Source organism: Ammospiza nelsoni, chromosome 5 (assembly GCF_027579445.1).
Source record: "Ammospiza nelsoni isolate bAmmNel1 chromosome 5, bAmmNel1.pri, whole genome shotgun sequence".
Lineage (NCBI taxonomy): Eukaryota > Metazoa > Chordata > Aves > Passeriformes > Passerellidae > Ammospiza > Ammospiza nelsoni.
Genome location: NC_080637.1, coordinates 64,984,193 through 65,000,085, shown reverse-complemented (window position 1 = coordinate 65,000,085; position 15,893 = coordinate 64,984,193). Strand labels below are relative to the sequence as shown.

Sequence of the window (15,893 nt, the reverse complement as noted above, 5' to 3'; positions counted from 1 at the left end):
AAAAAATAGTTGACTGAAAATCTGCTTGGAACCAGAGAATAATCAAAATGTATTCAACAGTTGTTCACTGCACAAATAAAATGTGCAGTACTTCTATCTGCATGTCAATGCAAGTTGAGGTCTGTTAGGTCTAACAGATTTAATAAAAGGTGCATTATTGGTGCATTCTTTTGGTCATGAATATAACTCATATTAAAATGTATCACAATAAAGCTCAGGAAAATGGGAAGGATTTAATTCAGTACTTGAATTTACCTCCTGACTTTAGGGACTAAGGTGATCTTCATTCAGCCACTTTCTCTGAATTTTTTTTTCTTCCCTTCAGGATACTGTAAGCACTGTAAAGGCTGGCTATCATTTAAAAAAACAACTTCTTGCCTCTTATACTTTATGAAAGCTAAGAATAAAAAGCAATAAAAGAATTAATACACAATGCACTAGGAAATATGGTCTTTTCTTAACAGAGCCTTGAAAATAACATGATGTCACTTTTTGTGGTAGATACACATTTCCTTTATGATCTTCAGTTGAAGGAATGTGTGTCCCTTACAGGATACCAAATCAGCAAGACATAAGATCCTTCCTTTAGTCAGTAATAGATTTGATTTTTAATTTGGTTTTAGCTATAAACCTCTGCAAGTAACCTGAATACATTGGAAAGCAAATCTTCCAGTGAAGAACAAACACTTTTTCTGGAAGAATTTATAAACAAGACATCAACTCTTAAAGTTGTGAAACAGCTGAATTTAATAGTTTAAAACACACATTAAAAGAAATATTAACAGATGACTAATTTTAAAACATCACTCTCCAAACACACATTAGTTAGTGGATGTTAGCAACTGAAAATCATCAGTATTTCTGCATAAATTGTGATAGAGTGTGGAAAATGTCATTTTCAGAGAACGTAATTCACAACCAAGTGGTTAATGCACTGAATGGAGGTGGTGAATCAGTACATGAAGGAACATTTTGCCTGCAGATACTTGTAACATCTGACTTCTCAATTAGTTCCTTTCCATGTCTTTCATTACAGAAGAAAGTCTATAGCAGCAAATATCTTCATTCCAGATGCTCTCCAGGTTTGTTTTTAAATTTACTTTTATGTATCTAATACTAATACATTTATTTCTAAGTACCTAAAAACTACTGCCTCTTCTTATTTTCCATTCATTCCCAATACTTTTTTTGACACCTTCTTCACTCCATTGTAGATTAAACCACAGGCTGGAAAATTCTGCTTTATATTAACAAAATTGCAATAAGATTTCTGTTTATTACATCATGCTTAAATGTAAATTTACTTTCTATTTCCACTTCCATCTTTTGTTTCCTGTGGCCATCAGTGCATAAAAGGGAAAAAGGGGTGGATTTTTACAACATGTACTGCAGTGATGATTAGAAAACATTTTTCAAGCAATATAGTTTAAATTTCTCTTAGGATTTGCATTTGCATTGCAGTGCCCAGTATCAGAAATATGTAGCATAGTGTTGCCATCTACTAAAATTTCTTTAAAAAAAGATGTTCATTCTTGCTCTCACCATCTTCTCCAGCCCTTTGCAACTTAACAGTGTAGGAATTCAGTCCCAGTGATTTCCATTGCCTTTACACTTCTCTCTTTGCAAAATGTACTTTCTTGAGTTTAAAACTAATGCCACTGATCACACTAAAGCAAATTAAAAAGTACAGATATGTCCAAAATGGAAGAGCTGAGGAGATCAAGTCCTTGGGTGATTTTCTGGTGTTTCTAAATATTGCTTTTATTACAGTATTTTTAATATACCAAACCATATAAAAATTACAAAATATTGCAAAAAATTGGAAGGAACCTTGCTCCGAGTTTTTAAAATCTTTTAGTGGTTGCTGGTGCAGAGTTAAGGGCATGGGCTCTTAACACAACCTCATCAATCCTTGTGCATCTTTTACTTTTTCTATAAGTGAAAAGAAACCTAGAATATTCATAGATATAAAATATTGTTCTTTCACTATCACAATTCTTCATGTATTTCTGTTGATATCCTTACAGAAAATCTCTAAAAGAAAAATAAAGGAAGATCAGCTTAAAATAAAGAAAAATAAAGGAAGATAATTTAATTTTACAGTTCTATGATACAAAGTACAGGAGATGAAACAAAGCAAAATCTTATTTTTCTTTGAGTGTGGCAGGACTTTTTTACTGAATTCATAATTTCGTTTTCTCTGAGCACTGATTATGACAAAAAGACAACAGAATCTAAATCTTTCTGTTATTGTCAAACACTAACATTGGATTAATTTCATAGCCTGTAATTTAAAATAGCCACAATTCCATTTTGTTTAATTTCGTCACTTTCTCTTATTTTCATAATATTTATATTTAGTAAAAGTTTTTTATGTCTCTGTAGCAGAATACTCAACTAAGGATTGTTGATAAATATGCTGAGAATTACTGCATTGTCCTGCAAGTCTCTGTCTCCAAGGGAAAAGTCTGACCTTTGATGAAAGAGATGTCATCATATAGGTAGATATCAGAGAGTGATGGACTGGCAATAAATACCTCCCCCCAGAAATCATGCATTAAGTGATACAGACATTTTGGAATAGTTCTTCAATAATTCTATCAGTTATAGAAGGCAATTATAAACCTATAAGATCATGTGTTGTGTAATTTGGAACATTTTTTTTTCTGAAAGAAGTGGTTTTTTCTGGTGAACCTAGCTTATTTTATTTTATTATTTTTTAATTTTTGTTTTTAATTAAGGAGAAGCCCTATAGCCATGGTCTATTTAGTACTAAGTCAAAACTAAACAGACATGGAAATGTTTGCTGTTGGTTAGCAAAATATATGTTAACTCTGAATCCAGCTACTCAAACCAAGAGGGTTTTGTGTCAATACTTTTCCAAAAATTATTTCATTTTTTTTTGCACTGTGAGGAAACATAGAGCAAAATGTGTAATACATCAATGATTGGATTATTATATAAAATCCCTTAGGCAGAAAGAAATTAAGTTTTAGTTGCATCATTTATTTTGTTATTATGTCACCTTTAGAGGGCCTCTTTCTACAAAAAGAGTGGTAATAATTGACTGCTATTAATTTTCAAGATCAAACACATCGAACTATTAAACTGAATTTTTATGTTTAATAATCAAGGGGGAGAATATTCCTTATGTAGACAGAGATCATTTCTGTGCTTGGTAACCTTTGTTTCTGTATAGCTTTGATGCATCTATCTAGGTAAAGAATGGTAATTTTCTATTACATTGTTATATAATTCACAGCACTTAGCCACAGCTAAAATATGTAGATACCAACCTGAAAATCTCTAATGAATGTTAAAAAGAAGAAGATGAAACCAAAGGCCACTGTCCACTCACAGATTGCACTCATAAAATGGTAAGTATAATCCTGATGGAATGAGATAGATAACAAATTGTCAGATTAAACAGCTAAAAAATAAAATAAAGGTGAAATGATATAGACGTTTCCTTCTGTTAATTCAACAAGTAAGATTTATGACTGGTCATCTCTCTTGTATAAAATTAAATTCACATTTTGTTTTTATAGAATGGTGAGTAAATTTATCAAGGTGCATGTGTTACATTGTCTTGTGCAGTACCATTGAAGGCAGTAGAAGAAAACCACAATTAGCACAGGATCAAAACAGAGGTTGAATGTAATATAAACCTGAAAACATGCAGTTGTTGCATTAAGATTACTGATGTGCCCATGCTCCACTCTGAGCCACTGAGCTCAGTAATTCTGACCAAGTCCTTACCGTGTTTTGAAATAGAGAGCCACCCTTAATGACAGTTCCTGACAAGACTTTTGTTTTTAAGACTGTCACTGAAAACCTGTGTCAATTGACACAAACAGAAAGCAAAGTGTTTCTTAACATGCCATCACCTAAGATGCCATCTGTTTCAGTAAAATTATTTTTTCATCTTTGCATCACATAAAAACCCACAAAACCCTCAAAGATATGACTAAGATTGTCTAATTTGCAAAGATTTATCTCACAGCTGCCTTGCCACTGTTTGATTGTAGTACATTTGCTAAGTGTGATATTATTAAGCTCTTCGAGCAGGATATACTCTCTGCATTATTTACCTTTTTTTTTTTAATACCTCCTTTTAGCAAAATTTGCCCAAAAAGAAAAATTAGTTTTCATAGTTTCATTCTAAAAACATAGAAATGGATTCAAATACCTAAAATTAACTTTAGGATATTTTAGGTCAGAGTCCAAATATTTGTGACAGTATCAAAGATTATTTAATAAAGAATAATAAAAAAGCTGAGAAAAAAACCTCAAAAACTACAGAATTAAATTGGTCCACTTATTGTTTCATGTGAAAAGTTAATTTTCAAGAAAATTGACTATAAAAGGAAGTAGAACTAATTACCAGATTTTTTTTTTTGTAGTCTTTTTCTACGGGAAACTCTCAAGTTGCTGGTCAAAATGAAAGTCTAACTCTTTCAAGATTGATCACCTATGACAAATTTTCTCACCCACACCGCAGACATCTTCCTAATGAAGAAGTGACTGGAAACCAGCATTGCACAGATTTGTTCATGATAATGTGGTATTTGAAGTCTCTGACATGTTTGTAGTGCTTTAAGATAAATATAACAGCATTCCCCAAATAATATCACACAAGGTAAGTTGGCTACCTAGTAAGATTTTACCTTTTCACCTGGAGTCCAATCAATTTTTGTCATGGAAATTTTTGAAGCAAACACAATCACTGGGAAAAACAGTGTAAAGGAAACTATGCAATATTAGTGAGTAAAAATGAAAATGTCTGCTTAAAAAAAAAAAAAAACAACAACAAAAAAAAAAAAAAAAACAAAAAAAAAACCAAAAAAACAAAAAAAAAAAAAAAAAAAAAACAAAACAAAAAAAACAAAACCAAGACCATTTTCCCCTTCTGTAGCACAGGAGACCCTGAACAGCCAGAATATCAAATCAAGGTATTAAGAACATAATTAAATTAATCACCTTATTACAAGGCAGGTGGTAATAGCAATCAAAACACATTTCTGCACGAATTAAGGTTTCTGTAGGTTCTTAAAAAGTATAGACAGTAAGGGAGACACTCCAAACTTAGGTTTCACATGATTCTGTGAAAAACACTGGGACATTGGTTTTAAATATGCCACTGAAATAAGAGATAAAGCTTTTTAGAAGCTCCCAAAACTTATCTTTATGCTATTGATGGTGTCTCAAAATGCTGTATTATACACATTAGAGAGCCCTAAGTAAAGAGTGTGACCTCGTTTTTACTTTTTATCAGCAATGCTTTAACTTGAAAGGAAAGCCATGAACACATAAAGGGAGAACCACAAAGGATACTGGGAATGAAAGCAATGCATGATATGGCAGAAATGGCCATCCTTATGTGGCACACAAAGTAAGTGTTCCATCGTGGGCAGGACTTGTAGGAGATTATAGACTGAAGTGTGATGTACACAACACCCGAGCCAAAGGCCACCAGAGCTCCTATGTCATGGACACTGGGAACAGCCAGCTCCTGGAAAGGCAATCAGCACAATGGTTAGCTGCTATGACCTGAAGAAACTGGCAGGTAGTGCACATGAATGTAAATTTTCTGCACGACACACTGATTAGAGGAACTAGACTGAGTACCAAGGGAATAATTTCTAATTCCAGCTTTGCTCTGGTCTCCTGACTTGAAACATCACCTGACCTTGAGCAAATCTCACATCCTCTTCATGTTTCAGTTATTCTATTGGCAAATAGGGATCAGAATGTACTGTTCACTAGTTGTGCATATACAGGGAAAAGACTGAAGGCTTGCAAGCCACCATTTCCAGCTTCTTGGGCAATTAAGGATGCTTGAAAATCTGCTAGATCAGATGCTTATTAGCTAGATTAGATCCTTATTATGCTCAGAACCCTTTCTACAAACTGCCCTTAACATGGAAAGCAGGCTCAAAGCAGAGGAAATAGAAATTAGGTGAGGAAGGATTTTATGGACTGGCAAAGAGACACAACAGAGATTAGATAAGAACCAGTGTTATAACTGTCAAGGAATCCCTTTGGAAACATTAGGATCAAAGTTTCTGCATCCCATCCATCATCTTCCTTTTAGGAAGGAGCTGCCTAAAAGGAAGACTACTGAAAACACAAAGCACTGACACAACTTTTGAGATATTCTATAGAAGCAACATACAAAGACTACACCATTCATAAATTATTTTGCATTCCTGATTTGTCTTCTCCCTGTTGAAGCTGAATTTGGTTTCTATTTCAGTCAGGCATCATCCAACAATTTTTTTGTGCCACATATAAATCTTATCAATAAGAACAGGGATATTTTAAAGTAAAATATGATTAGAATAGACTACAGTACCTGTGGTGTTTGCAATCCACACACACTGCCTGGATGCAAAGCTAAAAAGGGCAAGTTACATCTTAAGACAGAGAGGTTTTTTTGTCTGAAAATGCCATTTCCATTACATGTAAAACTGTACTGGCTGTTGAAGGCCCAACAATTTTTATTTTCAATTTCTGTATATGTCATCATGTCATTATATAAGCACAATTGTATTTAAAAAAATGTTCCAAGGTAGACCATCCTTTAAAAGAAATAATGCAGCTGTTTCCACAGATTTTAAGGCAGCATCTCAAGCCTCCTGCCAATTAAATTTAACTTGATTCTAGGCTGAAGTTTTCAGTGCAATTGCCCTAATATTTGTGTCGGAATCTACCTTATTATACTTCCTCACTAGAAAAGGTGAAATGAATAATTTATTTTGGTATTTTTTCTCCGTATTGAATTTTCTTTCAGACATTGAGTGGGGGAACTTTGGTTTGTAATGACATCCTTACTTCTGGCAAAGTAAGCAGTAGTTCTACATGTCCCTATCAAAAGATAAAACATGTTGTTATGCCATTTCCTACAGACTCAGAAGTTTAACAGGCTGACATTGTGCCCAATTTTCTAACCTGTCAGATAAGATTAATTTATTTTGTAGAAAATTCTCCTGGTGAGTATGCCATCATTCAGCAAAAAATGCTGATGCTTTTGTTAGTCTGATTTATTCTGCCCTACCCGATTACAAGCAAACTAAACTTGGAATAGCAAAGTTTTTTACATTCAAGTTTTCACAGAAAAAAATTTACAGCAGAAAAATCCATATAGTACAGACCTGTTACAAGACAAGCACACAGAAAACTCCTTAATGGCATAACTGCACAAGCAAAAACTCTTGTATAGGAGGAAACAAGTCTCTTCCTGAAAACTATTGAAAAAGGCAAGAACAAGAAAGGCATTCTTATTCCATTTTTCAAGGGTTCACATGGGGATAATGTTAATCACTGTTATCTAGTTGAAATTTTTAATGGCAAAGCAATCTTATTTTATTTTCATTTTTGTTATGAAATTTATGGTCATACCTGAAAAGTTGCAACTATGCCCATTCCAGTGCAGCCCATCAATCCCACACATAATGTAAACATATTGCATGAAGACCTAACAAAGTGTGATGATTCATTTTGCTTCTCTATTAATAAATATCTGATGTACATTGTAATTGAAGCTGAAAAAAACAAAACAAAAAAAAAGTTATGTTCAATGTTCACATACTGATTACATTTTAACAAACTTTTCCTGTAACACAGGACATGCAGAACAAAATTATAAACATAATACAATAAATAATACCATCTTTCAGTCTGCTGGAATGAAAAAGTTAATTCAGATGAACTTTCAGGTGGAACTTCATTATTTTTGTCTTAAAATTGCATATTATTTCTATCTAGAACTGAATGCACATCAGTTCAAGAAAAGCACAAATTTAAATCCCATTCTCCTGGGTGTTTTGGGCACAGAGGCATTGCCATTCCACATTAGGAACAGATGTTACAGGGAGATAAGAACCATAAGCTGCAAGTGGGAGGCCTTATTCTGCTCTGAGATGCAGTCTTGTGCCAGAACTACATCTCCTTCTGATGGATGGTCTGAAGAATTAATTCATTTTTGTAGAGTCACTGCATAAAATGCAGCTCACTCCTGGCAAACACCGGTACTGAATTAGGAAATCATGGAGTTTTTTTGGGATATAATAAACTGTAGACTGAATTCCCCAGTTCCATAACACAGAACACAGTTTCAGCCCATCTACAGTTGGAAAAAGAAATCAGGTAACTTTGCCCAGGCACTGTGAGGTTACATTAAACACTACAAGACTGTGACTGAACGAGGCTCTTATGAAAGGTAAAATATGTTTACTTTGCCTTAAGGCCATCATACAGAGATACACAGCTCTTGATCCTCCATCCTCTGAAAGGTAATAGAAAATGCCAAACTTCCTGATTCACATCAGTTATTTTGTAGAGAAGGAGGCACATTGAGGAGAAAACCAGGTGTTGCTTCAACACGGTTCTTCCCTTTACTGCAGCATCTCAGAACCTGAAGCTTCCCCACATCAGAGTTTTTGAAGAGTAATTATGCCATCTTTGCTCCACTTTTATTTCCAGTGTGCTGACTACTTTGATAAGGTGCTCTGAAGAGACACAAGTGCCTCTGAGCCTGCACTCACTGCTCCTAAGGACACAACACTCCAGGTATTACTTACATCCATCTGATATTACCATTTGACTGTGGAGAAGTTTTTCTGCAGAATACTAAATACAGTTCTGTAATTAAAGCAGGCACTAATTTTTCACTAATTCTCATTTCTTCATTCTGTTCAACCCAAATACCTTATACATACCTAGAAGTGCTGAAATATTAATCATAAAACCAAAGACACCGCTCTCAGGAGGTTTAGTTCCAGTGTCACTAAAGCAGGAAGAGAGACAAATTAAAAGTTAATTGAGACCTGTGAAACATAAATGAGACAATTGAAATCCCATGATAAGTAGAACCTCTTCTGTGTGCATAAGGTAATTCACCTTCTGCTGCACCATTTGTAGTAGAGAATCCCTCTTTTCAAAAAGAAAGCATATTTTAAGAGTATATGCATTGAATTGTATTTCTTCTTTTTCTGTATGCAATATGCAAAGATGTGACAGACCTGTACTTTGCTCATGAATGACATAAATAACATTTCAGAATTAATGTTTCTTTTATCTGCTGAATTAACACTGTGGTAGAGTAAAATATATCTAATGGCAGTCACTATCTTAAGATGTGAGAGAATTTGGTATAATTTCTTTAAAAGGACTTGACCCTATGAGAGAAATTGTGTTCCATGCCCAGGAATGTTCCTAGGAACTGTTTAATTTACTAATGTAGATACAGCTTAAGAGTACTCTATCTCCAAGGTGTTGTAAGTCTCTTCTGATGAAACACTTCACCCTTACAGGGAATAATTAGAAGTTCACTGGGGCAGAAAGAGGGAGCATGAGTGTGAGAATATCTACAGAATTCATATACATATCTAGATGCATGTCTATATATATGAAAGACATAATGTACACAAAACACTTGTTTTGTAGAGAATGGAACACCTTCACCATAGAGTCCTTTCCCCTCCTTTCCCTACATAAGTGCAAACACCCAGCCCAGAGAATGCCCTTTCTTCACAGAATGGACATACTCCTGGGAGTATGTGAGCTCAAGCAGAACTCTTCTATGGAAGGTGAGTGCTCTGTTGAAAGAACAGTACTATAATCTTGCCACCTCTTTTTACTATTTTTTCTTCTCTGATGTTCATTTTTTTCTTGTTTAACATACAACCAGTTGATATGTATTTGATCAAGTTGTGTTGGTCAAGCCAATGGAAAACATCTAATTCTTCAATCTTTACATAATTTGAGTGTGGGCTAAGTTTTCAGTTACTGGGCAGTACCAAGAGGCAGGATAGTGTGTTTGAACAGAGACACCCAAAAACTCTGCTATCAGATATGTTGTGACCGTGTTCACAGGGGTCCCAGGATGAGGGAAGAGACGAGGATCTGACTCCATGTTTCAGAAGGCTTGATTTATTATTTTATGATATATATTATACTAAAACTATACTAAAAGAATAGAAGAAAAGATTTCATCAGAAAGCTAGCTAAGAATAGAAGAGAAAGAATGATGACAAAAGCTTGTGGGTTGGACTCTCTGTCCGAGCCAGCTGACTGTGATTGGCCATTAATTAGAAACAACCACATGAGACCAATCACAGATGCACCTGTTGCATTCCACAGAAGCAGATAATCATTGTTTACCTTTTGTTCCTGAGGCCTCTCAGCTTCTCAGGAGGAAAAATCTTAAGGAAAGGATTTGCATAAAAGATGTCTGTGACAATATATGAACACATGAGGGTTTTAGCTAATGCCAAAGCTTAGTGGACACTGAGCAAGGATTCTGAGAACCAAACTTTCTCCTGGAGTGGGAGTGTCAATCTGCTGGAGGGTAGGAAGGCTCTGCAGAGGGACCTGGACAGGGCGGATTGATGGGCCAAGATGAGTGGAAGGAGGTTCAGCAAGACCAAGGCCTGGATCCAACACTTTGGCCCCAACAATGTCCAGCAGAAAAAAACCTGGAGGTGCTGTTTGTCAGCAGCTGAAAATGAGCCAGGGTGTGCCCAGGTGGCCAAGAAGGCCAGTGGCATCTTGGCTTGTGTCAGCCACAGCGTGGCCAGCAGGAGCAGGGCAGCGACGGTCCCTCTGTTCTTGGCTCTGGTGAGGCCACAGCTCAAGTGCTGCTGTGAGTTTGGGCCCCTCACTGCAAGGAAGACATTGAGGGGCTGGGGTGTGTCCAGAGAAGGGCAGCAGAGCTGGGGAAGGGTCTGGGGCACAAGTCTGATAAGGAGCAGTGGAGGGAGATGGGGGTGTTTAGCCTGGAAGGAGGCTGTAGCCATGTGGGGGTTGGCCTCTGGGTAACAAGCAATAGGACAAGAGGAAATGGCCTCAAGTTCTGCAAGATTTAAAGTGGATGTTAGGAAAAATTTCCCCACAGATGGGGTGGTTAGACACTGGAATGGACAGCCCAGAGAGGTGGTGGAGTCACCATCCCTGGAAATGCTAAAGAAAAGCCTGGACTTAGGGCCATGGTCTGGTTGACATGGTGTTCAGTCACAGGTTGGAATCAGTACCTCAGGGGTCTTTTCCAGCCTTTGTTGATTCTGTGATTCTGTGTATAATGAGACAAGTAGGTACTAGCTAGGGCTATTTTTTATGTCATTTAATAAGATGAATACTCTTCATTCCAGCAGTGAGGCTGGATTAGGTTTCAGCACTAAGATTCTGAAGCTACCACTGAGTACAGCCAAAATGACCTCAGCATGAATGCTCTCCACACGCAAAAGAGAAAGCACTCTCTACTTTAGCAATCACTCTCAAGGATTTTGGTAATTTTGTGAAGTTCAGGACAGAAGAGTATGACCATCTCAAATGACTTGATTATATTAAAAATTCGTATTTGCTCTCCAACCCCTTCTATGTTATAGAAGGATTTGTTTAACAAAAGTTGCTAAGATGATTTATCAGAAACAGGAGGAAGCTTAGGATAAAAGTAGGATTTGATGGAAAGCTGATGGAAAAAAAATAGAGAAAATTCATATATTTCTTTTTACTAGATTGGTTCCAAATTCTCAGACAACAAAAGTTTGAACCAAGCTTTTCGACAAGTTTTTACAACTTGTCAGGCATTGGGAATCCCTATTCACCTCAATTTTCTTGTTGTAATGTTTTCTGAAGGCTTGCTCCAGCTGGTAGTCTGTATTAATCTTGTTTCTCTTTGATAGTGAAATTGATGAAAACAGTAAACTGTGTCTTATTGTTTGTTTGTTTGTTTGACACACCTGAAAATCATCTTAATTTGTGTTTCATTTAGCCCATTTTTTAACCTTGAACTTCATCTTTTCCTTTTGTTTCTGGAGTGTTTTTATTAACAGGACAAAGGAGCACATTTAAAATGTGAGCCACTTGTGACAATCTTCAAGGACTTTTTCAAATCAGAAACCACTCTGTGGTAAGCACAGGACTGTAATCACTTCAAAGCTTTTGAAGGGCTTTAGGTGAGCAGAGAATGGAATTGGCACACACATAGAAAGCCATTTGGAGTTCTTGGAACACATTGTAGGAGCAAACCAAATAACCTGAAATTGCACTGAGCTCCATTTTTTAACAAAGTATTTTCTCAAGATAAAGGCTTATAGGTGATTTTTGCTGTTGGGGATTTTTAAACTCAACAATCTTAGATTATGTTGTAAAGAAAATTCATACCAGGAATATTATATCACAATCTATTTACAAAGTACTGCACTGGACTTTTAAGGACACAATCTTCTTAATGCTATATTTTGCATTTTAAAAGCTAAATGAATACTTGGATTCATATTAATTTTTCTTGAAGTCTGCTGCTTTGAAAAAAAAAATATTAGCAAAAAAAGTATCAGTGACAGTCCCCACATTTTTATGAAAAATTAAAAAGGAAATTGCATATTTGAAACAAAAATGTGCTCACTTATTTGAGCTGATGCATAGGTGAGCTTAACCTCCATGGAAAAGATGAGGAACCCTGTATGAAAATGACAGCATTTGTGTCCCAATCTCAAGCGGAAAAATTTTAAAAATGAACAGTCTTCTCAAGAGTAGAAAGACAAGAAGGTGAAGGAGACAAGGAATAAATATTTTAGGCCCAAAAGGCTCCTCATAATTGAATTTTCTTCAGAGCCATCATAAACTATTTCTCTTCAAACTGAAGTCCCAAATTTTTAAAATAGGAAGATTCTATTCCACCTACAGGGATTCTGATTTCTCCAGAGGTACCAACTGGCAGCAAATACTTTCAGGAAAATTTCCTTTACTCTTTCACTGGGAATTCAAACAAGCAAACAGCCATCCCAGTACATCCAAATTAGTTTGGATTTTGAGCAGTGTGAGTAACAGGACTAATTTTGGCACAACCTCATCATCTTTTAGGACTCAGCTGCTAGAAAACACAAAATCATATTCATTTTATCTACCAGGAATTGTATTTATATGGTTTGTTTGATGGGACATTAGCACAGCCTCAAAGACAAATTTAGGTGTGGTCTCTCCCTGTAACAGCTGCTACATTGTAAGCAAATAAAATTAATGTTACTTCAAGGCATGCACAGAGTACTTGGGGAATGAGTGTAAGAATTACAGAAATGTTGAACTCAAGTATGTCAGTATTCTTCTCCTTTGTGTAACTGGAATTTCCCCATACGAGCTCTATTTAATTTTTATACTTCATTTTAAGATATTGCACAACTGAAAGGTTGCAACATTCTTCCTCTTTTTTAAACACTCTTAGTTTTACTAAATCACATTCTCAATCACATGATTCATATTCTTAGGCTAAAGCAATGACCTGCAAATTAAGAATATGAATATGGTATGACTATTATCCTGAGTACCTAGAAGAAAACCTTGTATTATTCCCAAATGCATCTTCTATGAAGTTCTTATGCTTAGACCCCATGCCTTTAGAATTGTTGCAGGTGCTTCACCAATAGTCAACATATATTCTTAGTCCAAATGTGGTGTTAAAAGGATGTAACATAAACAAGACTTTTAAAAAGCTTTACCAGTAAATGCAGAGGCACTGAGTGGGAATCACTGGTGCAGCCTCTTATGTCTTTGCTTTGTTTAGGTTTTTTAGGGCATATGGACTTTTATGGTGATTCCATAGCTAAAGGATAAGAACAATGTTTAATGGGAGCTATTCCATTAAGTTGATATAACTGTGGCAGCTGTGATACATTCCCTAGAGTTTTAGAGTTGTGACTTAAAGGTTTGGTCCCTCCCTTTTAGAAAGAATGACACAATTAAGATACCTGGGCTGTCAAAAACTTAACTCCAAACAAAACTATACATAAAAAACCACATCCCGCTCTCTCATATATTTTATTCTATGACATGGCTTCAACATAAGAAGCATAATTTGTCAAATTTCTTGCTACAGGATCTCTAAATATTTCTGAACACAAACCATGTATAATTATGTCAAATGATTAATTTTTGTTAGCTAATACTGGATAAATTGCACTGATCACAAGCACTTTTGTGTTAGTAAAGCTTTGTGTGCAATCAAGGATGAGCAGTAGGGTATTTGTTCAAGTACAAGAACAAGGCTTTCCAAGAGCTTTCCAGATTTGTGCAGAGAGTCTTAAAAAGTTTTGTTAATATAAACATGAAGCCCAGCTTTCTCTGGCTCAATTTCAATGACGCTCAGCTATCTTGTGGGTTGTGGTGTCATTTTCTCTTGCCTATGATGACAAACCCTAATTTTCAATCACATTTTCTTCTATGTGCCAATCAGGTTAGCAGTCTTCTGAAATTCTTTATGCCCAAAAAGTCCTTCAAGGAATTATGTCTAGATGCTTTTTTGTCACAGACATCTTTTATGGAAATTCCTTTCCTTAGGATTTTTTCTCCTGAGAATCTGAGAGGCCTCAGGAACAAAATGCAAACATTGATTATCTGCTGCTGTGGAATCCAACAGGTGCATCTGCGATTGGTATCATGTGGTTGTTTCTAATTAATGGCCAATCACAGTCAGCTGTGTCAGACTCTGTCCAAGACACAAACCTTTCTTATTCATTCTTGCTTTTTCTATTCTTAGTTAGCCTTCTGATGAAATCCTTTCTTCTATTCTTTTGGTATAGTTTTAACATAATATGTATCACAAAATAATAAATCAAGCCTTCTGAAACATGGAGTCAACATTCTCATCTCCTTCCCTCATCCTCTGACCCCTGTGAACATGGTCACACATCTTGAAAGATGTATTTTATAACCTTGTTTAGATCTTCTGGTAAGAAGGATATATTTTATAACCTTGTTTAGATCTTCCAATAGAATCAGAGACACTCTTGGATTTCTGGTTAACCTTCAATCTATTGAGAGATAAATACTAACATTTTCATAGTTTAGATTTAAATGTTAACATAAGCTATGCATAAAGAATTATTTACACATAATTGCACTTCAATGGAAAAGGTTAGAGAAAAAAGGATGCCAGGCATCTCTTGGGAAGTCTTTAAAACCCATTGGTCCTATAATAAATATAAAAAATGCATGTTTGTGGGGATGTGTTTACTGCAAAAGCCATCACAGGGCTTTGAGTCCAGTCACCGTCTGGTGCACTTTGGCCTAGTTCTGGACTTATACAAACAAAATTACACTTCCACCACGTAATTGTAAACTTTTTCTAGCATCAGGCCTGCGCTGGCTGCAGCAGAAAACTTCCACGTCCTTTCTTTCCATGGTGTCTCCAGCGTCTGTGTCCTGTGGCTGCTGGAGCTGCCAGAGATGTGATGGGTGCCGGGGGTGCCCAGCGTGTCCCTCTGTCACACGGAGGCCCCTGGGGACCCCAGTTTCCCTCCGGGGAGCCCCTCAGGCCACCTCCCACGGTCTCACACACGCACGAACCCCGCAGCTCCCCCGCCTCACCTGATGTAGGGCACCAAGGGCTCGACGTGGCCCGCCAGCACGGCGATCACATAGGAGATGATGAAGGCGGCCGAGGACCAGCAGACGAGCAGGGCGGGCACGAAAGCCACGCCGGGCATGCAGCACAAGAGCATCGCCCCCGGGGCCGGGGCAGCGGGGCTGCGCTCACGGCCGGGCACCGGGGACTGCCTGCCCCCGCCGGCCCGGGGATGCCCCGCCGCGACAGGCGCTGCCTTCCCTTCGCTTTCGCTTCTCCGCGGCGCTCCCCGCCCCCAGGAACAGCCGCGGCCCCTCCGCCTGTCCCCGCTGCGCGATCCGCGGAGTTTGTGGCCGCAGAACTTTCCCCGTGTCCCGGTGCTGCGGCTCTCGCACCGCACACGCCCCGTCCGGGCAGGGAGGCGGGCGGTGAGATGCTGCCCGCACGGCTCACCGACTGCTTGTGCCTCCAGTTTTCTTTAAAAGGGCTAAAAATGGGTCCATTGGGCTCTTTGCAGCTCATATTATATGTGCTGCAAAGTGCATATTATATG

The 15,893-nt window shown here is 37.1% G+C and overlaps 1 protein-coding gene across 1 annotated transcript; it reads right to left on the bottom strand.

Moving 5' to 3' along the window:
* Positions 1-687: 687 nt before the first annotated feature.
* On the bottom strand, positions 688-15,611 carry DRAM1 (DNA damage regulated autophagy modulator 1). The gene is made up of 7 exons (XM_059473114.1): positions 15,364-15,611; positions 8,721-8,788; positions 7,402-7,544; positions 5,335-5,512; positions 4,668-4,726; positions 3,297-3,389; positions 688-2,034 (listed from the first exon to the last, which is right to left on the bottom strand). The coding sequence occupies exons 1-7, from the start codon at positions 15,495-15,497 to the stop codon at positions 1,990-1,992; spliced, it is 720 nt and encodes a 239-aa protein (XP_059329097.1). The 5' UTR covers positions 15,498-15,611; the 3' UTR covers positions 688-1,989.
* Between the last annotated feature and the right edge of the window lie 282 nt (positions 15,612-15,893).